We start from the raw sequence: 27,528 nt of genomic DNA on the forward strand, positions 1-27,528 counted from the left end.
TATCACGTAACCCCACTAACATCCCCCTTGATTGATACACTGTATATTCCATGAATGAGGTCTAGTGTATATTAAAGGACATATGATAGTGGAATGGGTATGTGTAGTTCCATGTGGATGTTACTTCTGTCCACTTAGCCCACTATACATGAAAATAAAACAAACTATTAAACTGGAAACGAAAAATGACCAAACGGAATCTGACCAGGAGTAAAAGTATAAATGTTTAATAAACCAAACTAAAAATATAAATAGATATTTTTAATTATATTGTAGATATGTTTATTGTTTGTTTTATCTTGTATAACACAAGGAGTATAAACATATAAATATACATACATATAATTTTTCTTGTTTGCAAGAATAAGGCCTTTAAGTGATGCTAGTTATTTAAGGGAAGGAGAGATTTAAGTAAATTAATGTCTAATTGAATTTATTTGACTGAATGATGTTAACTAGTCAAGAAATGGAATGTATTTTATTATTTAAACAGAAGACAGGACAACTTGAGTATCTGAAGAAGTCTGGGTTGCTGTAATTTATGGATGAAAGCGCTTATTTATTTATGTTTTTAGTTTGGTTTATTAAACTTTTATGCTTTTATTCCTGGTCAGATTCCATTCGGTCACTTTTCATTTTCAGTCACACAGCCCACTATATTTGCTTGCATAAATGTAGCAGATCCATACATACAATGCCATATCATAATAATCCTTACAAGTACTTTGTACATTAGATACTTATCTTGCAAATACAGCAGTTGATAGAACTGTAGTTCAGGGGTGAATCTGTCTAACGCAAGCAGTACATAGCCAATAAATTGATAGGTACAGGTTGTGTGGGTCGCCTGCCATCAATCTTAATATGTGTATGTGAGTAGGAGTAAGGTGTAAGTTCCTAGGTCCCTAGGTTGTCAACGAATGTGCTATGCATTGTCTCGTAGCCAAAGCCAGGGCATACTGAGCATGCCTACATCTGCCTACAGGGACATCAGCAAGGGGTTTCTCCTCCAAGTCCTCCAGTGACTGTGGCTGTGGTGACCTAGGCAGTAGTGGGGTCTGTGTATCCCTTCTCTTTGCTGAGCCTGCCACAGCTGTTTCTGCAGGAACATATTGTGTGGCATAGCACATACTGTGAATATATGTGCATATGTGGCTGGAGAGTACTACAGGGCTCCACCAGATATGTCTAGGTGCAGGAACCGTGACTTCAGAAGCCCAAACACACACTCTATGATGTTCCTAGTTTGTGTATGTGCCTCATTATGGCATTCTTCCGTGGGTGTGTGTACATTTCTGATAAGTGTCATCATCCATGGTTCCAGGGCATAGCCAGCATCCCCCAGTAAATGGCCATGTGGGATGCCTCCCCTAGCAAATATCTGGTACAGCTGTGACATGTGCTAGATATAGGAGTCATGTTATCTGCCAGAGCTGCCAGCACACACATTCAGGATAATCCCCTGGGCATTGTACATGACCTGGCAGTTGATGGAGTGGTATCCCTTGCGGTTAAAGTAGATTCTACCCTGCTCACCAGGTGGTGCCTTGATGTGTACATGAGTGCAATCTGTGGCACCCAGTACTTCAGGGTAGTGTGCTATATGGTAGAAGTGTTGCATATTGCTGGCCCTTGCCTCAGGGGAGAGGGGGAAAGATATATGCTCACTGGCATGTGGTGGCATTGCATCCAGGAATTGGTGGGGTTTCCTGGATGTAGATGCCTGCGAGTCCTCCATCCTGTCCCCAGTTGGTCTTTGAAAAGTACCCATAGCTAGTGTTCAAAAGGCAACACATACCTTTGTTTCCACTGGAATGGGTTTCCCTCAGTTGGTTTTGGGTCTGAGTTGAGGGTGGCAGAGTTAAGTGAGTTCTTGTAATATGATCCTGTCCACTCTGTAGTGCTCTAAAATCTTCAGCTCATGTAGCTCTTGCAAGGTAACCCTGGGCCTGAACACTTGTCTCCTTCTCTGCCTAGGCCCATTGTCAGCAGCACTAGCAGCATTGACTTCAGCATCTAGCACATACAGATGTAGCAGACCTGCAGCAGCCCCTAGCATTATTTCAGTTAAAATTCCCAAGTCTGTATTCCAATAGTCCAGAGCACTAGGGGAGAAATCAGAATGTAGGGTGTATGCATACTTTATATAGGTCTGTTGTAGGTCCAGAATGTGTAATTGGATAACTATGATGTGTTCCACCTGCCTACAATAAAATTAACATCATTTAATGGCCCTATTTCAGTGTGTGGTATGGTGCACAATGCCATTTAATGCACCATAGCTTATACAATATAATAATTATTCATTCATAATGTCTACAGTATCTCTGTCATGTGGGTACTGTGCCAGTGGGAACCCATTAAGTTGTGCTGTGCACGGCATAGCTTATACAATGTTAAAAATTAATAATTGAATACATCCATAGGTTCATAGGTTCATACTAGGCTATCTGCCCTGGGGCATTTATAAGCCTAGCCCGCTTGTGTTTGGCTTACGCCACCCCTTGATTTGAGTATACTGTGCCCTTTTTAAAGTTTAGTTTACTGAGCCTCTGTCTAATAGCGATACAGAAGTAATCCCCGGGACAATCCTACAATCCCCCATCCACTCATCAAGATTCTTCTTGAAGAGAGTCAGTGAGGTGCTCTGCCTAACATGAATTGGAATTCTATTCCAGAGCAAAGGGAGCCTCTTGTTTATGAATCTGTCCCTCCAGCATGTTCTATTTATTTCTGTGCTGAGGTTCAAGTCCCTCGAGCGCGTGGCTCTAAGGGATTTAGATTTACTGAGGTGGAGCATGTCCATTAATTCTGGGTTGGACATAGCTTTATATGTCAGGCATAGATCGCCTCTAAGTAGGCGGTATGCAACTGAGTAAAGCTGGAGTTTTTTTAACCGAGCAGCATATGGCATCCGTTTGAGTCCCTTGATCCTCTTGGTGAGGTACTTTTGGGGTCTTTCTAATTGCTGCAGGTGTTGGGTAAGGTACATCTCAAAGGGGGCATTGTATTCTATGATGGGCCTGATGAGGGATGAATAAAGGGGCACGATTACTTCTCTTGATCTAGATGTGAATCCTTTCATGATGAGGTGGGCTATGTAGAAGGTCTTTCTAACCACTTTGGCAATGTGGTTGTCAAAGGAGAGATTGCTATCAACTTGGGTCCCCAGATCCCTAATTACTTTCTCTGTACTTAATGGGTTACCACCTATGTGGTAATTTGTGGGCACATTGTTTTTGCCAAAGGGTATGACTATACACTTTTTGGCATTTAGCTTTAGACCATGGCTCTGGCACCAGTTATCCATCTCTGTGAGACCTTTTTGAAGGATGTTTGTGTCAGCTGGAGAGTCGATTATGGCGCCCAGTTTGCAGTCATCTCCGAACTTGGTGAGCCATAGTCCTCCCACATTGGCCTGTACCTCAGAAAAGTAAATACCGAACAAGAGAGGTCCCAGGAGAGAACCTTGTGGGATGCCACTTGTGACTGGTTTCGATTCTGACATGACTCTTTGGGTTCTGTCTTTGAGCCAGTTTGCGACCCATCTTGTGACATAGGGGTTTATATTTAGGCTGGATAGCTTATCTATGATGCCCGAGTGGGGTATTGTGTCAAATGCCTTTGCGAGGTCCAGATAGGCTGTGTGGACTACCTTCCCTTCATCTATGGCCTTGGTGACTGTTTTAAAGAAGTCGACCAGGTTCAAAAGGCAGGATCTGCCCTTGACAAAGCCAAATTGGGTAGGATCTAGTGTCTGTAGGTCCCCAATGTCTTTGTTTATGAGTTCCATGATGATCCTCTCCATAGCCTTGCAGATTAGGCTAGTCAGGCTTATGGGGCAATAGTTTCTAGGGTCCGCAGAGGCGCCTCCTTTGTGGAGTGGGACCACTGTTGCTGTACGCCATTCTTTGAGCACATATCCTGTAGTGAGGCTGAGATTGTACAGCAGTTTTACTTGAGGGATTAATTCTTCTTGGAGTTCATGTAGGACGCAACCCGGGACACCATCTGGTCCCATGGAAGCAGTGTTTTTTGCTTTGGAGAGGGCGGCCTTCACCTGAGCATCAGAGATGTTTGGGAGGCTGCACTCTGCCGGGATAGATACTTGCTCTTTTGGGGGGGAGGGGGTGAAGAAGTTTGCACTGAACCTGTCTGCCAGGATATTGGCAATGTCTGTGGGTCCAGTGTATTTTTTGTCATTTAGAATCAACTCAGAACAAGTCTGGGAGTTGCATCCCAGGTTCCTAACATAACTGAAAAAAGCCTTATGATTGTCTTTAGTGTCCTGTGCAATTTTTATCTCGAAGCTGGCCTTGGAGGATTTATGAGGGATCGTAATTTTTTGCTAGTACTGATCAGAGATGCCTTCCCTTTTAGGGATTTTGCTCTATCATGTAGTAGCTTCCTCCTTCTGTTGTACAGTTTATCCGGTTTTATTGACTGGCAGCCTACGTCACCACTGTCCAATTGGTGATCTTTTCACTTGTACAAGCTCCATGATGCAGCAAACTGTGCAAACGTGCACCTGAGCTTAAAAGAGCCTAGACATAACATGACACACACCGATGTCAGCCACATCCTGTGTAAACATCAACATGGTCTAAGAGCCTGCCAGCACGAAATGGATATACCAACACAATATCGACTTTTTGCTATTCAATAAATCCACCTCATTTGCATACATATCCATGCAGACAGCCTGGAAACCACACTGTTTATAGCCATATGACCTTAGCAACAGCAGCAATGCACCCTTCTATGGACCCAGTGCAAGGTTTTCTTCTATTAAGCATGTTTGCGCACTGCTGTATTTAGTGCAAACATGCCAAGATTATTACAAAAAATATTAATTTAGCTTATTCCCTTCCTCTTTCTGACATCCACAGTAATAGTTTTGCTCATATTGGTATCTAATATAACAATTTCAGGTGATTTATGTCAATATTTCTGCAGTTTTACATCCCCTTTTGTCTGTCTAGACTTCTGTAAGCAGAATTTTTCCGGGTACACTATGGACACTGACTTGGAGTCTGCACAGATGCCTTTCTGCTTGTTGGGTCATTCAACCTGACTCATTTGCATAAGATTCACATGCTTATGAGGTGATTTACATTCCATGGAAGTTTTTGTGTTTGAGCGGGTGTACGCATCGCTTACTGAATCTAAAAACATTCACACCCATGTAAACATCACGGGGCAATGCCTACACACTAAAAAAACGAGTAGGCTTTATTGAATTCCCACCAATGCCTAGCATTTCATGCAAATATCACCAAAAACAGTGGCAAAATTGGACCCTATCATGATATAGTATATTAAAATACTCACCAAAATGCATTCTGTATATACTAAAATTAAATTACAGTAAGATTCAAGTTTGAGCTCTGAAGGACATGCATGCAGTAGATAAGTAGAATGGTACGTATTTTTGAAGAGTGTAAGTAGGAAAGAAACATGGCTTGCTGTACGATCTTTGCAAACACAGTACTACAACTAGGAGCCAAGGATTGCATTTTGTTTACATCAGAAGTGATTTTTGCATATTTCATAAACCACATATCTGATACATTATTTACTTAACAATTCCCACTATCTGTCACCTCCAGAGTATAATAAAAATGCAGACAGCTAACAAGTAAAATAACAGCTTCTCATGTATGCAAGTGTTCATAGGTTCATAGGTTATTTACCTGACCCCTGTCTAGCAGGGCAACTGACGTGATCCCTGGGTGAATTTTCTTTCATCCCATCCAGTCGCAAGGTTCCTTTGAAGAGGTCCAAAAGAGGTACCTGCTTGACACATGTATGGGCATTCCAGAGTCTGGGGAGTCTCTGGGTCAGGAACCTATCCCCCAAAGCATTACTAAAGTGGGTAGATCCTCCTTTTAGTTTTCATTTCCACAGTCTTTTGGTGGATATGGGTATCCTGAGACAATGTAACAACTGTCTTAATGTTCACTGACAACAATTTATCCATCAAAGAAAAACAAAAACACAATATGCAAGAGATACATATAGTCAATGTCTCTGAAGGTAAAATGCACATGTACAAGCACTCAAAATAAGAATTTGGTTGTCAGAAACATAAACGCTACACCCATGACACATAGTATGCACGCCACACAGAGATCTACTTATTCTGAGGCACTTAAATGCAATCTTCCCAAACCCCAGAAACCTCGAGGCATTTTACTTGCAAAAGTTATCCTCAGCAAACTTGAAAGCACTCCAGACTAACAACACTATCCCTGCACATACGGTCACTCTATGTGGAGCTTCAACTACCAAGTTGATAAGGCAACCCAGTACAGTACGCAGGACTGTAGTCACAGGAGACCCCATTGTACAACATTTTGATGCCTCTCTCTACAGGCAGAACAAGGAGAAAATAATGGTCATTTGTGTATCAGGGCCAAGATCCACCAAATTACACAAACATACTCAAGTCATTGTACAAGCGGTACCACCATGATTCAGTCATAGTCCATGTAGGTGTAAATAACCTGAGACGTACCTCCCTTAAACTATATGAAGAGTGGCATTATGGAGTTTTTGGTCTATGCATCAAAGGCTGTTGAGTGCCTAGCATTGAGCAGCATTTTACCTTCACCAAGGATGATGCCACAGTATGATCAGATGATCAACATTAATAAGTGGCTTAGCTTCTGGTGTCATTCCTGGGAGATACAATATTTGTAAGCATGGGAGAACATGGTTAACAAACCACATTGCTTTGACATGGACTGTCTGCACCCATCCCCACTAGGCTTTTAAACATTGGCTAACACATTGCCCACCCCCACAGAGCCTTTTTAGGTAATGCAAAGTTGACAAAACTTCCAGCACAGCAAAATCTATCCAGAGAAATTTAAAGGTGTTACTGCTCAATGTCAGAAGTTTAAACAAGAAGGTCCACTCCCTCCAAACTCTCCTCACCCTGGAGAATGCAGACATCTGTGCAGTTGCTGAGACATTGTCTAAAGTCACAGAGAGTACCTCAGCAGTTCAAGGCTTCAGTGGGTGCTACACATTTAGACCAGTAACTGCACAGACAGGGTCTAAAGGTGAAGGTGTTTTGATCTGCATCAATAACATACCTCAAGGCTGGTTAAACAGGATGACATACTGGAGTTCCTCCAAATTCAGATTGCCATGGACAAAGTCCCATACCATACCCTAGCAAGCTGCAGGTCACCTTCTATGTCCTATGAAAACCACAGCTTACACTTAGACCTATTGGAGACATCAGCACTCAACCAAATGCCATACTCATGAGGGACATTAATTATCCATCTATAAACTGGAAAGCCTACATGACCCCAAACTTACAGGTCTACAGATTCCTAGACTTTGTAACAAAAACACTTGGTACCAGATAGTGCTTAAGTCTACCAAAGGTACAAACATGTTGTACTTGGTACTCACAAACATTGGAGAATGCTTCACCTCCACCCCAAAGCCTTCTGCTCCTTGGTAAGGTCAAACCACAAAGCAGTCTCCTTTGAAATAAAAATCAGTTGTGTAATTCCAGTAAACCCTGCCACAGTTAGGAACTACTCCAAGGCAAACTACCTTTTATTAACTAAGAACCTGTGAAAATTTCAACCCCTCCATATCCAGATAACACACATACCTCTCAACCTCTTAGCAAAGAAATATGAGCAAAGCCAAAATTAATAGGGGAACAAAGGCCACAAAATAGGGTCAGATTTTAAATATTGCTTGTATTAACTTTGAAATTTACTAGAATAAAATGTTTTGTACTAGTATAAATTTTCTGAAGGATATTAAGTCTGAAACTTAAATCGTCGTCATCATCATCATCATCATCATCAGCCCCCTTTTTTCCCATTTTTCTACATGGGGTCGGGGTACCGTGTTAACTGTCGCCAACTCTCTCGATTCAGTGCCATACTCCTGCCTTCTTCAACACTCATGCCTGACTGTCGCAGATCTACTTTCACACAATCCATCCACCTCTTTGTTGGATGTCCTCGCTTCCTCTTACCATCTTCTTGTCTGTCCCAAATCTTCCTCACCAGATTGTCTTCTGCTTTTCTACACTTGTGTTCAAACCACCATAATCTGTTCTCTTTGATCTTTTCTGCAATTGGAGCTATTTTGGCTTCTGCTCTTATGTCCTCATTTTTTCATCTGCTCCACAGTATGCATCCCTCCACCTTTCTTAGGCACTTCATTTTCATCACCTCTAGCTTCTTCAATTGTTCTGCCTTACTGCCCAGGTTTCTGTACCGTAAAGTAGTACTGGTCACACCACTGTCTTGTATACCTTACTTTTCAGCTTCTTTGGCATTCTTCTGTCAGAGACTACATCTGATACTCTATGCCATTTGGCTGCAGCCCCTCTGATTCTAGCTTTGGCCTCTTCATTCAGACTACCTGTCTCCTCAAGCACCTCCCAGATACTTGAAGCTGTTTAACTGTTTTACTATCTTCCCTTCTATGTCTATTCTCTACTTCTTCTGATTTCCCCAATTTGCTGCAATTACCACTGTCTTATCTGTGCTTAGTTTCATCCCATGTGCCTTCAGATTTGCATTCCATTCTCCTATCCTTTGCTGAAGTTCTAGCTCAGAGTGTGCCTGTACTGACACATCATCTGCATACAGCAGCTTTGTTCCTCTGTCCCCTCCAACCTGTTTGCTAATGTAGTCCATCACCAGTATGAACATCAGTGGGCTCAGAGCTGAACCCTGGTGTACACCCACTCCCACTGGGAACCCCTCTGTGAGGCCGAGCACTGTTCGTACTTGAGTTATTGGGTCCTTGTACATAGTCTGCACTAATTCTACCAATGTTTTTGGGACTTCAAACCACCACAGCACTGCCCAGATCAGCTTTCATATGCTTTCTTCAAGTCTAGGAATGCCCAGTTGGACTATCTCCTCATCTCTGGCTTCTTCACAAGTATCTGTCTCAATGCAAACATCGGGTCAATTGTACTGCATCCTGATCTGAATCCAAACTGCTCATCTCCCATCTTACGTTCTACTACTCTCCATATCCATTTATCAGTAACCCTCTCCAGAACTTTCATGCAATGTGATAGGAATTTGATACCTCTGTACTGGCCACAGTTGTGGATGTCCCTTTTGTTCTTGTACACTGGCACAAGTATGCTTATTATCCAGTCATCTAGGATACGCCTTTCTCTCCACACTGCTAGGAGTACACTGAGGAGTCATTTCTGTCTTATCTCACCCAGCATCTTTATCATATTTTCTGTGACCTCATCTGCACCTGCTGCTTTCCCTGACTTCATTTTCCTTAGTGCAATTCTTACTTCTTGTAGGGTAGGTTCCTCTTCTTCTCTTGTGATAGGCTGTTTCTGGGGCAGTACAGCTTCTGTGGGGTTTTCTTCATTCAGAAGCTGCTGGAAATACTCCTTCCATCTGCCTTTGATGTCCTGTGGAGTGGTAAGCAGGTTGTTGCTGGCATCCCTTATGAAGGGTGTCTGACTATCTTCTTTATCTTTCTGTCTTTGCCTTGCAATCTAATGTAGTTTCTTTGTGCCCCTTACTGAGTCACTTTCCAGAAGTTGGTAGAGTGCCTCCAGTGCCCTATTCTTTGCTATTACAACTTCTTTCTTAGCTTCTTTGTTAGCCAACCAGTAGTCCATCCTAGCCTGGTCAGTCTTTTCTATCTCCCGCTTCTTCCTGCACTCCTTCCTTCTTTTGATGTCTTCCTGGACTTCTGCATTCCACCACCAGCTTTCCTTATGTACCTTATTTCCATACCTGGCTCGGCCACATATCTTTTCTGTAGCCCTAACACGTGCTGTTTTAGGCACTGCCATTCTTCTTCAGCTCCACCTGTTTCCTCCTCTTTCTGGGGTGCTAGAGCCCTGAGTAATTCCTTGAACTGCTGTACTTTCTCTCCAGTTAACTTCCAGGTCTTCAGCCAGGTTTCTGTTGACATTAGAGCCTTCTCTGACCAGTCCTTTCAGCTGATTGTGGCAACTAGTGGTTTATGATGTGGGCTGACTGTTTCACTGGGGATGACTTTGCAATCATGGATTCTACCCCAGTGTCTTTTCCTTATTGGGAGGAAGTCTAAGTGAGTTGCATGTTGGCTACTCTTGTATGTGATCTTGTGACTGTCTCTCTTTCTGAACCATGTGTTGGCTACTATGAAGTCATTTACCAGACAGAAATCTAGAATGGCTTCTCCTTCTTTATTCCTATTGCCCCACCCATGTGGACCCAGGCAGTCCTCATATCCTGTTCTGTCTATCCCGATATGTGCATTCAAGTCATCTATTATCAACACCAATTCACATTGTCCTACTGCAAATGCTGTCTGAATGCACTTTTTTCCTCACTATCACAACCCTGCTGTGGGGCATAGGCTGAAATTATGAATACTACCCTACATTACACTGGAGTCTGACTGGTATGAGTCTGTCATTAATTCTGATGATATCCCTCACTGCCTTCTGAAGGCTCTCTCTCACCACAAATCCTACACCATTTCTAGCCTGCCCCCCCACCTGAGTAGTAGAATCTGGATCCCAAGCCAAGTGGCTTTGCTGCACTGCCCTTCCATCTCATCTCCTGGATACATAGGATGTCCAGCCTCCTCAGTATCATCATGTCATCCACTTCCAAGATGCGTCCTGTCAGTGAATCTACATTAAGCGTAGCAATTGTCAGTTCATGTTTGGTAGATTGGTTGGTTTTACATCCAGTTTTCACTCAACAGAGCTATCCCAGATAACCCAGGCTGGGCAAGTAGACACCAGCCAGCCAGTAGCTTATTGACCCAGGGCTGCTGGGCTTTATGACAGGCACACACTGGCCAATAGGGGCACATACACGCCTCCCAACATTAGCAAGGGTCCCTGGCATGGGTCAGAGTAGGCCGACTCTTCAACTCCTGGTAACTACCCATGCTCATTTTTTTGGCAACATTACTCAACATGACCAAATCACCTAGAGCCATATTTTACACTGTCAAGTGGCTAGCCCTGCCACGGTGCACAGTCTGTGATCCATGTTCTCCTATTTTGAGGATACTGTGCACCACAGTAGATGCCCAAAGCGGTTGGTCTGTACAACTCTTCCCCCTATAGGGCACCATGTAGAGTCTGTACTGCTGCCCACAGCTCCATTCATTGGTGAGTTTGAGATGAAAACACTCAGCATGTTTTTTGATGGTGGAAGGAAGCCCAACAGAGACACAGGAAGAACATAAAACACCAAACAGACATTGGTCGGAGGCCAGGATTGAATCTTGTACCTTGTGCATTGGAGGTAAAGACCATAACCACTAAGCCGTCTTGTCTGAAACTTAAACATCTGTTTCTATTTAGTGAATTCATTCTTTACTGATTTGCCACTATAAGTTTTATGAGGAACAGACCAAAAACATGAGGCAAAAATCTGGACATTCTGCAAAAGTCTGGACTATTGAGAGCTATGATAACAGAGTAACCTATCCAGAATTATTCACAAAAGCTATACACAACCATGTCAGTGATTATATATAGACAGTAGTCTCTATCAGAAGTAAGTCCAAAACTAACATAAAAACAAACCACCCTGGCCTGGCAGAATCCAAAATTAAACAGGTTGTACAACAAAAGAAAAAAGTAATAGCTTAAATTAGGAAGTGTGACACCAACATGATAAAAGCTTTCACATCAAACTGAATAGACAATTAAGAGGACTAATTGGGTCTAACAAAGCAAATTTTGAGGTAAAGATAGCACTCCAGGCCAAGAACAACCATGCGGCCTTCCTCAGCTATGTCCAAAATTGCAAAGGCAGCACACAGTGCCAAACTGATGGTAAGTTAAGCCATGTTCAAGGAACTGGAAGAGAGACAAATTCAACTTCAACTTTATTTTCCCTCTCATCTTTCCCAATGGAAATACCATGTAGCATAACCCCTTCAATTATCAGTAGCAACCAGGTCTTAAAAGTGTTTTCTAAGGCAAGAATGGACCCCAATAATATCCAAGGATGCCTCCTAAATAGCCTAAAATATGACCTATCAGGGTCACTGGAGTCACTATTCAACCATAACCTCTGAATGGGCTTTGTGCCATGTGAATGGGGGACCACAATGGTCATCACTCTGATGAAGGCCTGGCATTCACTAGATCTCAGGAACTACAGACCCATTAGCCTGACTAGTTTCATATGCAAAGCCATGGAAAGAATTATCATGGAAATGATTAACAATAGCATAGGAAAACTTCAAACTCTGAAACTTACCCAGTCTGGTTTCATCAAAGGCTGGTCATGCCAACTGAACCTGGTAGACATCTTTGAGAAGGTCGCCAAGTCAATGAATGAGGGAAGGGTGGTGCATACTGCCTACCTTGTCCTTGCTAAATCATATGATACAATACCCTACCTGGGTATTGTAAACTAACTCATGGAGTTAAGCATAAACCCCTATATATCTGCTGGATAGTCAACTGGCTCACAGGTAGACCCAGAAAGTTAGGACTGGTGAGACCACCTCAACAAATAGGCCGGTCACCAGTGGAGACCCCAAGGACTCTGTGCTGGGACCCCTCCTGTTTTGCATCTTTTTTTCAGAAGTCAGGGCCAATGTCAAGTCCTCTAGTTTACCATGTTTGCAGGCTGGTAGCAATCATAGAAATCCTCCAAGACACTAACATTTTACAGGAAAGTTTAATACAGACCAACGACTGGTGCCAAAGCAAAGGTTTAAAGCACATTGTCAAGAAATGCATAATAGTACCTTTTGGGAAACAGGCCACCCCAGAAAAATTACTTCATTAATAAAACACCCTTAAAAGTAGACACAGTAGTCAAAGATTTAGGGATTTATGTAGATAATAACTTATGTTTTGACCAACATGTGTTTATAAGGTAGTAAGAAAATCATTCGTTGTCACACCTCTTATAAGTAAGTGCATGGCATTTAAGTCCAGAGAAGTCATAACTCCACTGTACTCATCTGACCCAACATTTGGTATAAGACTCCATTCAGTATGCACTTGACTGGACACTTACAACAACTAGAATGTCCACAGAGGTTCCTCTCAAAAATAATACCGGGTGCAAACATAATCTCCTGTGCAGATCACATCAAAGTTCTTTCTCTATACTCCATTGCCTACAGACTTCTGACAGGTGATTTATGCCTGGCATATCAGCCATCCTTGGATCCCAACCCAATGTACATTGTACATGTACATGGTTTTAGTATTGGTGGATATACTGAATTTGCAGAGATACAGGTGTTCCAGGACAATTGTGTATCTAATGGCATAGTAAATGAAACACAGATTTCTCCTTAAAACACTCTAAATAAAGAATAGAGCTTCCAGTCTCTCTTGGAAGCTCAAGAGACTTTAGACCTTTGATCTTTTTGGTAAGGTACCTTTGGAGTCTTTCTAATTGCTTGATATATTTAGAGTGATACATCCCAAAGGAGGCTTTGTACTCACTAGATGGCTTGATCAGTTCTGAGTCTAAGGGGGTTTTACCTCTTTATACCTTGATCATATTCTTTGACAGTTAGCTGGCTAAATAAAATGAGTTCCTGACAACTGTTGCCACATGATAGTCAAAAGAGAGAGCAGCTATCAACTCAAATACCTAGGTCTTGACTACATTTTCATTTTGTAGTGAAGTATTACTACAGTATAATGGAGGGAGGGATGTTTACCAAAAGTGACAATGCTATACTTTTTAGCATTTAGTTTGAGATAGTTTGTAATACAGTTCACTCTGAAGAGTTTGGGTTGGTGACCAAGCTCGTCCCAAAACACATTGACTGAATGTCCAAACAAACGACATATATACTAAGTCAAAGATGGCTATTTCCCAGAATATTCTCTTTTCTCTAGTATATGGGGATTTCAGACTATATAAGTTCAAGAGTGCAAGGGGGGCAATGTTTGAGATTTGCTTCTCTCCTGCATTTTCTATTTTTTTTTAGAGTTTCCAACATTCATCACATTTTTGGAGCACTGACATTTCAATAAGGAGTCTTTGGGTTTCATAGGGTAACTTGACAACAACCCCCAATTTGCAGTCATCTGCAAACTTTGCTAGAGGTCTTAGCTCTCTTCCTAAAGATCTGAGATGCAAATTCTAAAAAAAAAACAAGAGTTCTTAGCATCACCCTTAGAGGGATTCTGCTGGTCAATTTTATACTTTCTGATGATGCACCTACAACTTGCACTGAGCGAGTTCTATCATTCATATAGATTGCTATCCATCTTGTAAGGTTGATAGATCTGCAATTACCTGGATCAGTTATGAGGTCACACCTTTAGAATGACATTATCACTGCAGTGTGCCACTTATCAAGATAAAACCAGTAGCTAAACTTAAACATTTTAAGGAAAGTGTCAGCAAGGGCATGTTTAACACTATGAATTAACCAACTAGGTATATTCTCAGATCATGTTAGAGGAAGTATGTGTGGCCTTGGTTAGCACTTTCAGTAAATGGTCTTTTCAGGTAATTGGAGGATTAAGGTATTCAATATTTCAGGACTTTAAATAGAATTGAAGGTGTGAACCCATGCCCTGGCCCAGAAATTAACGAGCCTCAGTCTTCACCACTAACACCAGTGAGAGGGGCGTCTCATATAGGAGGAAAGGATAACAAATACACTCAGTAAAGTTCAGTTTCCCTTAAGAGCACACAGTGATCACAGCCTGTCCAGGGCTGGTCACTCCCTTGCTCTCCAGGTCCCCAATAAGACTCCCCACTGGCACAGCTATAGGGTCCAGATCTCAGCCTAGTGGGCAAGCTAGAACATCCAGCACCCTCTCTGTCCAACCAGTGCTTCGTGTCCCTGCCCAAGTAGCTGACACACACACACACACACACACACACACACACACACACACACACACACACACACACACACACACACACACACACACTTTAAGAGGTTATACAACCACACACTCCGGGGGAAGGCTGGCACAGGTACTCCAGCTGTGCCCCTTTTTCCCAGACTATATGGTAGGATCAGCTGCCACCACCCACTAATATTTATCAGCTACTCAAAGGTCCTTAAAAGGGTGTCCAATTATTATTGTGCAATATTATTATCCACCTGGTAGTATTGCCCACGGCTAAAGCTATTGGAGTGGCTTTGTACAATTTTACTCAAGGCGTGCAAGTACTCTAAAGAGCTTAAATTATGTCTACAAAAACAGCCACAGTTGAAAGGATTTAAAAAATATTTAATAAATAGTCAAAACACAAGACAATACTTTTTACTACACAGTGCTAGTCAGGAGTTCAAAGATCACAGAGAAATACTTAAAATAATTCAGTAGTACAGTTCTGACATCACAGAAAAACATTTAGTCTAATCTTTCTAGTTTCTAGCTATTTCTAAGAAAAAAACAAGTCTAAGATAACACAGGCAGAGTGCTGATGAGTTGGATGGTCAAGACAAAAATGCTTAATGCTCTCTGATTCTCTCTGTTTTTAAAATCACATTCCTCGTTCACATTACATAATTCTTCACACTTCCCTGGGTTCCCAGGCTAACAGGCTACATTCTTTAGTAAGCTCACACCAGGTCAGGAAGCAAAGCCATTAAGGACATTTATGCATGCAAATTCTGGCCATTAACTATGGCCTTAAAACAATAGCAGGAATCCCTTCATCTAGACTGTCCGGAGCCCTGTTTACATCAAAGGATCACAACATGCTTTACTTGGTCAGTAGAGGGCACTGTTACATTTTTTTCATTTCCACATGTAACACTATTTTTACCATTTAAGGCAAGAAGCCTATGGTTCACATTAATATTTACAGATGACAGAATTATCTCCAAACTTCTATCTGGCTAGGCTGGCACTGGCAGCCTTCATCTATCTTCACCCAATCTTCACAGAAGGATATAGACAATATCAGTTAGGCCAGAATAGGAGATGTCATTATAAATACAATCAGAGCAATGTAGGGTATTTTTTTTTTTAGTTTTACAAACATAAAGAGGGATGTATAATTATCTTTAGCTTTATTTTAAGGGTTCTTTTAGTGGACCTGATGGTGTTCTTTAGTTTTATTTGTAGTACTTTTGATATAATACTTGACAAGAGGAGGTTTAGATCTACTGAATAATTTTGGGAATTTCTTTCATTGTATAGTTTACTTATATTGGTGAGCCATCAGGTTGCTAACTCTATGCATTTTTTCTAAATGGGTGTAGAATTTTTTAGTGAACGTTGGTACAGGGGAGGTGCAGTCATAAGTGAATTGTGATATTTCATCAATGAGTAGATTGTGTTTGGCAAGCTAGTAGTCTGTAAATTCAGTACAGTTTGTTGTAGGAACATTTGTGAGATTAAAAGAGAAGGTCAGACGTTCATGGTCAGACTTTACTGGGTAAGGGGATAGCAAAGGAGTAATGCAAGAGTCAGCCATATCTATAAGGAACATGTGAAGAATGCTGTGTCCTTTAGTAGTTGTATTTACCATTTGTTTCAGGCAGTTTTTGTTTATTAAGTCTAGAAATTTTTGAGCATATTCTGTACTGGCAATACACGTTTCCCAGTTTATTGAAGAGTACAGGAAAGTTCTATAATGCTTTTTCTTAAACTTGTTTACATTGTATTCCCTTAGCATGAATTAAGTATGTGCTGTTTATATTTCAGAATGAAAACACTGAGAAATTGGATGAAGCCTATAGACAAGGAAACAGTGAAGCTGTTGCTGCTACTGCTGCCAAACTTATGAAGGCGGAAGAAGCTGTCATGTTACATGTTGCTGTAACTGGAAGCACTGGAACAGGAAAATCGAGTCTCATAAATGCACTGCGGGGCCTGAATGACACAGAAGAAGGAGCAGCAAAAACTGAAGTCATGGAATGCACCATGGAACCAACACCATACCTACATCCTGACCTCCCTAGGGTCATATATTGGGATCTTCCAGGAATAGGTGGTGCAAAAATCACAGCAAAACAATACTTACAAAACATGAAGTTTGAACGCTATGATTTCTTTATTGTTGTTATTAGTTCTTGTGTAAAGGAAAATGATATGAATATAGTTGCAGAGTTAAGACGTTTAAGAAAACCATTTTACTTTATCCGAAGCAAAATAGATGAAGATATACGTGCAGCCCAGAAGAAAAATAACTCAGTTAATGTGGAGGATGTCCTTGTGAAAATTAAGGACAGCTGTGTTAATGAATTAAATAAAGTAGGAAAATTACAGGAACAATCAGTAAAGGTTTTCCTTGTTTCAAGATTTGATTTAGAGAATTATGACTTTGCACAGTTTAAAACTGAACTTTCAAAAGAACTGCCAAAACAAAAGAATGACATCTTTCAGCTTTCACTTCCTAGTTTTAGCCATGAGACAATAGAAGAAAAAAAGAAAATTTTAAAGAGAAGTATTTGGTTAGTAGCTGCTGCTTCTGGAGGAATAGCAGCAGTGCCAATCCCTGGGCTCTCCTTTGCATGTGATACTGCGATGATAGCTAGTTCTGTTTTGAGCTATCGCCTGTATCTAGGGTTGGATAACAAATCTTTAAGTACATTAGCCAGGAGAGTTCAAAAACCTGTTAAAAAACTGAAGAGTCAAATACAACATCCCTTACTGCAGGGAGAAGTAACACCAGATGTTATCACAAAATTGCTGCTTTCAACCACCTATGTTGGATTGATGTCTGTTGAAGAACTATTCCATTTTATACCGGTTTTTGGTAGCTTAGTTTCAGCCCCTTTATCCTGTATGTTAACATTCAGAATTCTCAATGACATTCTTAATGCATTTACTGAAAATGCTCACAAAGTATTAGATGAAGCTCTGAAAAAATAAAGCCATGCTTCTTCTTAGCTGGAAAGTAAAGACACCAAAGACATACTAAATAGTATGTGACTTACTTTTATACTGCCCAAATTTAAGCTAAGAATAAAGTCAGCAGCAGTAACATTGTTGATTTTTTGAACTAGTGGAGTTGGAAAATAATTTTGTAGTTTAGTCAGTAGTGCTCATGGAACTCTTGCATAATAGGTTTGCGGTTTTTACAGACATTTTAAATCCTGAAGCAGTTTTAAATGAACATGCATCATTCTGCTATTGCTGATTTATTGATATTTGTTTATTTATTTCCATTTGTTGACTAGAAAAGTCTGACTAGGAAAAAAATATTTTTAGCAGAGGCCCAGGGGAAATAAGCTCCAGACGAAGTTGGTCAATGTCATAAATTAATGCAGACAGTAAAAGTCACTTGGGATAACAATTGCAGCTCATTGGCATACATTATAGGTTCATAGGTGTTTACTAGGCTAAAGACCACACGGGCCCTTTTAAGCCTAGCCATGCATCCCAAATCTCTGATAAGTTATGATACCATTGATAAGTGTAAGCAGGGCCCTGGGAAATGAACCATTTACAGGTTACCTGTTTGCATTAGAGACATAGGTGCCAAACCAGGGATGAATGCACTGCTCATCTCCCATCTTACATTCCACTATGCTGCGTATCCATATATCAATCACCCTTTCCAGAACTTTGATGCAATGTGACAGAACTTTGATGCCTCTGTACTGCCCACAGTTGTGGATGCCCTCTTTGTTCTTGTATACTGGCACATTATTATTCACCAGTCATCTGGGATACACCTTTCCCTCCACACTGCTATGAATATCCTCAGAAGCCATTTCTCCCCTATCTCACTCTGCATCTTTATCATGTCTGCTGTGACTTCAACTGAGCATGCTGATTTCCCTGACTTCATCTTCCCTACTGCTATTCGAATGTCTTCTAAGGTGGGCTTCCCTACTGCTGTTCATATGTCTTCTGAGGTGGGCTTCCCTACTGCTATTCGAATGTCTTCTAAGGTGGGCTTCCCTACTGCTATTCATATGTCTTTTAAGGTGGGCTTCCCTACTGCTATTCGTATGTCTTCTAAGGTGGGCTTCCCTACTGCTATTCATATGTCTTTTAAGGTGGGCTTCCCTACTGCTATTCGTATGTCTTCTAAGGAGGGCTTCCCTACTGCTATTCGTATGTCTTCTAAGGTGGGCTGCTCTTCTTCTCTCATCGTAGGCTCTTTCTGGGACAGTACAGTTTCTGCGGTGTTTTCTTCATTCATAAGTTGCTGGACATACTCCTTACATTTGCCTTTGATGTCCTGTGGACTAGTAAGCAGGTTGTTGCTAACATCCCTTGTGATGCCCCAGCCCTGGCCCAGTAATCAAGGAGTATCAATCCTCACCACTTGCAACAGCAGGGGATGTACACTGTGATAGAATGTGCAATTTCCCTTAAGAGCACACAGACATCACAGTCAGTCTGGGGCTGGTTTCTCCCTCTTTCTCCAGATCCCCAATACAATTCCCCACTGGCACAACTATAGGGTGGAGTTCTCAGCTAAGTATCCACACCAAGACCTCCAGCACCCTCTCTGTCTAACCAGTGCTTTGTGGCCCTGCCCAAGTAGCTGACACACACACACACACACACACACACTTTGAGGTTTGATTTATACACACACACACCTGGGAAAAGCTGGCACAGGGTTACTAGCTATACCACCTTCTGCCCAGACTATAAGGTAGTTTTCACCGCCACCAGCCACTACTTATCAGCTACTTTAAGGCCCTTAGCAAAGGGTGTCCAATCTTACTGTGTAATGCTACTATCAATACAAATGGTAGTTTGACCAATAGCAAGGCTATTAGGAGTGGCCTGTACAGTGTCACCAGATAAATATGCAGGTACTCTAAGAGCTTAAATGTGTCTCACAAATATCAACCACAAAGCGGGTTTAATTAGATTTAATAACAAATAATAAAACAACAAGAAAATACTCAGTAAATCATGACAGTAACTTCAGAGCTCAAAATCACAGGAAATATTCAAAACAGCATTGCAGGATAGGCTCAAATAAATACAGAAAACATATAAGCTAATTTCTGCTATATTGCTAACTATATCTAAAATAATTTACTGTACCCTAGTTAACTTACTTACAGCAAGGCAAGTGTGGTGAATGGATCTTCTAACTGATGTTGTCAAAGGTCAAAGACAGATACAAAATACCAAGTCACTCTCTCAGAGAGTTCTTAAATTAACATGAAATATTACTGCTGGGGCACTTGCAGCATGGCATCACTTTTTGTCACCTGACACCTAAACAGCCATTGCTAGAAACTGTTAGCATTTAGCATCTCTCTGTGAAAATACATAGCCTTCAGATGTTTGCAACTACTGGAAGACATAAAACAATGAAAACACGTATAAAACAAAGCAGAAGGATCCTTAGTTTTTGGACATCCTGTCTCCTTGCTGCATTGAAACTGAAAGATAACATCTCTTTTATGGAGCAGTTGTCTGTTATAAAACAATTTAATTTCAACTATTTTAACCTTCTATATGCCAGTTTCCACTGGTAAAACATACATTTACAAAATTACAATAGTGTATATATATTTCTGTTCTTTTCCAGTAGGATACCCTGTGGATACATCTTTAAGCTCAGTACTGTACAAACCCTTTTCACACACTCTTCCATACCAGCAGTTTGATATACACATAACATACAGTTCTAATACATTTGTAACAAGCATATGAATCATGTTGATATTCACAACTGACATATAATCATTTATACATTTCCAGACAGCTGGGCTGGCAGTGTCTCCTTCTGTCACGCTTCCATATAAATCATATTAATATTCACAAATGCCATATCATTATTTACAAAATTCCAGCAAGTTGGGCTGGCAGTATTTACTTTTGTGACATCCCTTGTGAAGGGTGTCTATCTTCTTTATCTTTCTGTCTTTGCTTTGCAACCTGATATAATTTCTTTGTGCCACTTTGAGACACTTTCCAGAAGCTGGTAGAGTACTTCTGATGCCCTGTTCTCTGGTATTGCAACTCCTTTCTTAGCTTTGTTAGCCAACCAGTATTCCTTCCTAGCATAGTCCAGCTTTTCCATCTCCCACATTTTCCTGCACTCCTTTCTTTTGATGACTTCCTGGACTTCTGCATCTATTGGTCTGAACTTTAGTACAGATAAATGTAATATAATAAGTTACCAGTCCAGCCTATTTGGTGTTCCATTAATAGAACATGATCAATATAAAGATCTGGGTGTTTTGATTACCTCAAATGTATTTTTTAAAAATTATTTAAAAGCTGTATGCAGTCAGGCTGTGAGGAGGCTGAGTCACATCCTAAGAACATTAGCAACAAGGGAAGATTGTCATAAATGTATTTAAATTATTAGTAGGCCTACCTTAGAGTACAGTGTTTTCTGTACATATACTTAAGGTCAAATACAAGACCTAGAAGCTGTGCAAAGAGTTGCTTCAGTCAAGGATTTAAACTATGAGGACAGCTGTAGACAGTTGAAACTTTATTCACTGACTTACAGGTATGTTCATGGGAAGATTGTATTAGTCTATAATGTTTTCAAAACCCAGTTTATAAGCTATGTTTAGGATGGAAATTTTTGCACATTACAAGACCTTAAGACACATTAATATGAACTTGTTTGCTATGAATCATTAAAAAACCTCTTTGAAGTGATTCAGCTTAACTACGTTAACATCTGTCTGTTTCTCAATCTGTAAATGGCATAGGAGACAAAGTTAAATAATAATATAATATAATTTGTTTTTATAAAAGAATGGAAGAATTTTACAAATTTTGAACACTTTTTCATATGTCTATGGTGGTAATGATAAAGGGAAGTCCAATTATAACATGATGTTGGGAATACGCCTTTATTTGTAGTTTAGAACAGTTTCTGCTGCATTAAGAATGTCAAACAATACCAGGCTTCAGGATTACAGAGGACTGCATAATGTCATCTCAGTTATACTGGTTAAAGATTTGCTGCAAAGCTAAATGGGCATCTGCAAATTTGTAATAAGTTACACAAACTTGACTACTGATAAATTATTTGTATCTCTTCATATTTATAATTATTAACAATTAGTTGCCATGAACAAAGTTTACTCAATATTTTTTTCACTAATTTTAACATAGTTGCTAAGGTAACATTCATAATACTAACACATATAACTCTTCTTATGTTTGATTGTCTAGTATCACATTTAACTGCATTATGTACATCAGTAGTTTGAGTGCTATTACCAATACTAAATAAAATTTATTTACTGAATTAGTCAGCCGTATTGCTTTTTTAATGTAATTCTCTTCTTCATAAACTAAATTCATTTTATATCATTCATTAGTTTTACTTTTAACATTGCAAACTGCTGTATATGTATGTTACGTCATTCTGTTTTATGTATATTTTCCTTTAAGAATCTCCTGGGGATTCATTAACACATGCAGACTGAGTCAAATAGCTTGCACAAAAAGGGCAAGTTTCCATACTGTAGTATATTGTGAATCAAAGATAAATTAGCTGCAATGAGAAGACCTCTTTAAGAGCTAGTTTACATGTCTCTGAATTGCATTACCTACTGCGACATGTAGATCAGCTCTTCCCGCACTAGGTAATTGTGGCAGCCACATTGTGTAAGCACAGCCATTCATTTCCCCTCATTTATACACCCATACATATAAGTACACATTCAAAGCCACACAGTTTACTAAGCAACCCCAATGTCTCCTAGGCCATCACAAAAAGTGACAGTCCTATGTCAAGTCCCTAGGTCCTAGACATCACAGAAAGTGACAGTCCCAGGTCAAGTCCCTGGATCCTAGGCATCACAGAAAGTGACAGTCTCATGTCATATCCTTGGATCCTAGAACATCACAGAAGGTAAAAGCCCTACATCATATCCCTGGGTCCTAGGACATTACAGAAAGTGACAGTCCCATCTCATATCCCTGGGTCTTAGGCCAACACAGAAAATGACAGTTCCATCTTATATCCCTGGGTCCTAGGCCATCACTAAAATTGACAGCCCCACATCATATCCCTGGGTAGTAGGACATCACAGAAAGTGACAGTCCCATGTCATATCCCCAGGTCCTAGGCCATCACAGAAAGTGACTGTCCCATGTTATATCCCTGGGTCCTAGGCCATCACAGAAAGTGGTTGTCCCATGTCATATCCCCGGGTCCTAGGCCATCACAGAAAGTGACAGTCTAATGTCATATCCCTGGATCCTAGGTCATCATAGAAAGTGACAGTCCCATATCATATCCCTGGGTCCTAGGCCATCACTGAAAGTGACAGTCTCACACCATATCCTTCGGTCCTAGGACATCACAGAAAGTGACAGTCCCAGGTCATATCCTTGGGTCCTTGGCCATCAGAGAAAGTGACAGTCCAATGTCATATCCCTGGATCCTAGGCCATCACCAAAAGTGACAGTCCCACATCATACCACTGGGTCCTAGGCCATCACTGAAAGTGACAGTCTCAACATCATATCCCTGGGTTCTAGGACATCACCAAAAGTGACAGTCCCATGTCATATCCCTGGGTCCTAGGCCATCAGAGAAAGGGACAGTCCCATGTCATATCCCTGGATCCTAGGCCATCACAGAAAGTGGCAGTCCCACATCATATCCCTGGGTCCTAGGCCATCACTATGTGACAGTCCCAATGTCATATCCCTAGGTCCTAGGACATCACAGAAAGTGACAGTCCCATGTCATATCCCTGGGTCCTAGGTCATCATAGAAAGTGACAGTCCCATGTCATATCCCTCGGTCCTAGGCTATCACAGAAAGTGACAGTCCCATGTCATATCCCTGGGTCCTAGGCTATCACAGAAAGTGACAGTCCCAGGTCATATCCCTGGGTCCTAGGCCATCACAGAAAGTGACAGTCTCACATCATATCCCTAGGTCCTAGGCAATCACAGAAAGTGACAGTCCTATGTCATATCCCTGGGAACCCAGTTTCCAGGGGCTCCCATCACTTTCAGTTCCCCTTTTGTTTAACATGTCATTATGACATTAGAGTATGAGGTGTCTAGTGTTCCACCCTCATCCCAATCCTTGTATTGGTTTAAACACTGTTATGGTACAAGCAGAGTTTCTCTATGGTCTCCTTTTCCACCCAGCCCCAATCCCTATATTAAGTGTCATTAGTCTCCCTAGTGTCTAGTGTTCCCCCACCTCTGTATTGGTTTAAGTGCCATTATGGGACAAGATTAGTCTCCCTGGTGTTTAATGTTCTTTCCCATTTCCAGTCTCTGCACCATTTAAGTACCTTTATGACAGAAGAATAATCTCCCTAGTGTCTAGTGTTCCCCTCTCCCACCCCTCCAATCTCATTACAGAGTAGACTCCATGGTGGTTAGTGCTCCTCCCCACCTTATGACATAAGAGTAATCTCCCTGGTATTGATTGTTCTGCCCATCTCTCAATCTCAGGATTGATTTAAGTGCAGCTATGGCATGAGAATTGTCTCCCTTGTGTCTAGTATTCCTTCCCAGTCCTCATTCCTAAACAGTTTTAGTGCCCTTCTGACACAAGCGTAATCTCACTAGTGTTCACCCCACCTCATCCAATCCCATTACACCACAAGAGTGGAGTCTGTGTTGGTTAGTGCTACTCCTCACCCCTGATCAATGTAATATTTAAGGAGCCTTATAACACAAGAGTAATCTCCCTGGTGTCTAGTGTTCCCCCACCCCAATCCCTGAACTGTTTTAGTGCCCTTCTGACACCAGCATAATTTCAATGGTGTCTAGTGTTCCCCACCCCCAATTCCTGTATTGGTTTAAGTGCCATTATGGAATAAGTGTAGTCTCCATGGTGTCTAGTGTTCCCCCCACTCACAATCTCTGTACTGTTTAAATACCCTTATTATGCAAGAGTAATCTTTCTGGTATTTCATATTTCCAACACCCCCTAATCCCCGTACTGGTTTAAATGTCATTATGGCACAAGTCTTCTGTAGTAATCCTTGGTGGTTAGTGGTTCCTCCATCCCCAAATTGCATTTATACCTGGTGGCTAGTCGGTCCCACCACCCAATGTTGTAGACTATGCTCATTAGTTCAGGGGTATTTTGATGTATAACAGCCACCCCAACCCATGCTCTCTCTCACACACACACACACACACACACACACACACACACACACACACACACACACACACACATCAACCTGACCCCCACACTAACTACCTACCAGGTGGACATACACTCACAGGCCCCTTGCATACACTCAGGCACACACCTCCTAACTCTGAGCTTCCACTAAACCCACCAGCACTGACCTCTACCACAAAGTAAAAACAAAGCCTTTCGGTCATGCTCACTACCACAACATTGAAAGAAGTGGCCGTATGCTAATCTACACATCTGAGCAGTTTCTTGAATCACTTGGCAAGTAGATGCTTTCCTGGAGGTGGTTCTGGGAGAGAGAACAGATGGCTAATTAACATATGCCCCTCTCCTGTATTACCTCATTAACCTACAGCATGCCCATACAGCCAGCCCATTGTGGTGCTGCATGTCTTCATGTTAGGGTACCGTGCCATGCCACACCATGTTATGGCTATGTCTACATTCAGAAAGGTTACAGGGAGGTGTAAATAAGGTATACACCTCCCAGTAACATTTATGAATTCCTCCCACATCTGTCTTTTGTATACAATATGGCAATGTGGATGAAATGTACTAATGTAATGCATTGGTGCCTTTTGGCCTGGGTCATGGCTGAAAATTGTATCCAGACCAGTTAGCTTATCTGGCTAATGAAAGACAATTAAAAATAAATTAAAGCAATCATTTGTTTATCACTTCTGATTGTTTTGGTTTAACTGATGGGAGACAGCAGTTGTAAAAGATAACAATGTTATCAAGCCATTTTTATCTGTAATTTGCTGTTCTCTTCATTAATCCAAATACAAATAAATGCTTTGTTGTGTGTCTGTTCGTTTTATTTCTCTTACATTATTATGTCCCCCTCTTAATAGTATCTCCAAATGATAGAATATTTACTCAAAAAAAAAAAAAAGTGCACTTAAATATTTGAGGTACCAAACAGGATTTGACTAAGATATTTTATGGTAACTGTTACAGCTTCATATTACACAAAACATCCATATTTTCCTGTGGAATAAAGGCATGTACTGCTCAGGAGGATATATCAACCTTTCAGTCATTTCATATCTTACAAAGGCTATCTCACACATCCTTCTATATACTGGTCTATATCATATGATCGAAGTTTCAAAACTTCGAATCATTAAAGGACGAACTTTAATGACCGAAGTCTCGGAATTTCAAACACACATAAAAAAAAGTAAAAATAGCAAAAAAAAAAAAACGCTTTATGCAGGGGGGCTTACCCACCTGCACCCTCCACTACTTAAATATACCAACTCTGAGATCACACTACAGTGCAGTAAAGGGAAATATTCCCTTTTCTCACTCTATGGTGATCTCCGTTATATGCTTCGAGGTTTTACAACTTCGATCAGTAAAGTTCATTCTTTACTGATTTTAAGTTGTAAGGCTTCGATCATATGATAGGAACCCCTATATACACCTGATGGTGGGTTTGCCCATGTTTCTTTACCAATTCTAAGACATGCCCCTGGATTCACTAATTTTCTGTGTTGGACTAGCGTAGTCCTGCATGGAAGCGCCTGTTTAGGAGTAGGATGGCAGCGCATCATGCATAGTAATGAAGGCATGCTGCCCGAGCTCCTAGGCTTACACGGAGCATGTATGAGTGCAGAGGGCATGTCTGAGAGCAGAGCTCTCAGAATATACACACTACTGCAATAAAGGACTGCGGAAAGGTAGTAAACAATGAGTGGGACCGCCCATAGATGTACGCATACCTCTAGCAACATCCCCTCAGATGTATAAGAGCAATAGTGAATAAAAAAAAAAAAAGATATGTATTGTTAATGAAAAGGATGAAGTTTAACCATAGGTGCACAGGTTTGCCCATCGCTTAACTATGGTTAATGTAGCTTAAATAGCAAAATGAGGATAAAAAGCAAGATATGTGCAAATGAAGCAATACACCAATACTGTAGTGGGCAAAGCATCTGCCTCACGAGCAGTTAAGCACAGTTCGAGTCTCACTGCAATGCATTCCATTTTAAATCACTGTTATGATCAATATATTTAGTTATATAACCTAATAAATAACATATATTTGTGAAGTGGAGTGGTAAGCTGTGTAATGAATGATAACCTCATACACTTGCCAAATTCACCACCTCTCCAAGAACCAGTAGAATATTACTGTCTAAAATATAGCAGTAGTAAGGATGAATAAGCACAAGTAAGCAGGTGCAAGTCTGTTTGCATGACGGTAAGCAGTGCTCACACAGAGTAAGCAATATCGAGACTAACCATGTGTAAGCGGATGTCACTGGAAGTTAGCAGTGCTTGCCGTCATGCAAACCTGCTGACAACTGCGTAAAAGTGCTTCAATCACTCCGTATCCAATGGGCCTCATTCTGGCCAGCAACAAAATAAACAGCCTCTGCAAGTCTCAAACCCAGGAGCCTGCACACCATAGCCAATGTGATTTGCCACTAAGCCATCGCATACATACATAACCCTGATGTTTCTACAAGCATAGCATCTAGCAATACCATTCAACATTACAGGGCATGTAGCTATACAT

The 27,528-nt window shown here is 41.0% G+C and overlaps 1 protein-coding gene across 2 annotated transcripts in view; it reads left to right on the plus strand.

The window, feature by feature from the left end:
* LOC122815146 (T-cell-specific guanine nucleotide triphosphate-binding protein 2-like) overlaps window positions 1-18,316 on the plus strand; it is a 426,290-nt gene extending 407,974 nt beyond the window's left edge. For both annotated transcript variants that reach the window (XM_044087401.1, XM_044087400.1), the window contains exon 4: window positions 16,634-18,316. In XM_044087401.1, the coding sequence (XP_043943336.1) occupies window positions 16,634-17,803 (1,170 nt within the window). In that variant the 3' untranslated portion in view covers window positions 17,804-18,316. The remainder of the gene's footprint in view (window positions 1-16,633) is intronic.
* Window positions 18,317-27,528: the final 9,212 nt, after the last annotated feature.

Source organism: Protopterus annectens, chromosome 11.part0 (genome assembly GCF_019279795.1).
Source record: "Protopterus annectens isolate FY-2018-M chromosome 11.part0, PAN1.0, whole genome shotgun sequence".
Lineage (NCBI taxonomy): Eukaryota > Metazoa > Chordata > Ceratodontiformes > Protopteridae > Protopterus > Protopterus annectens.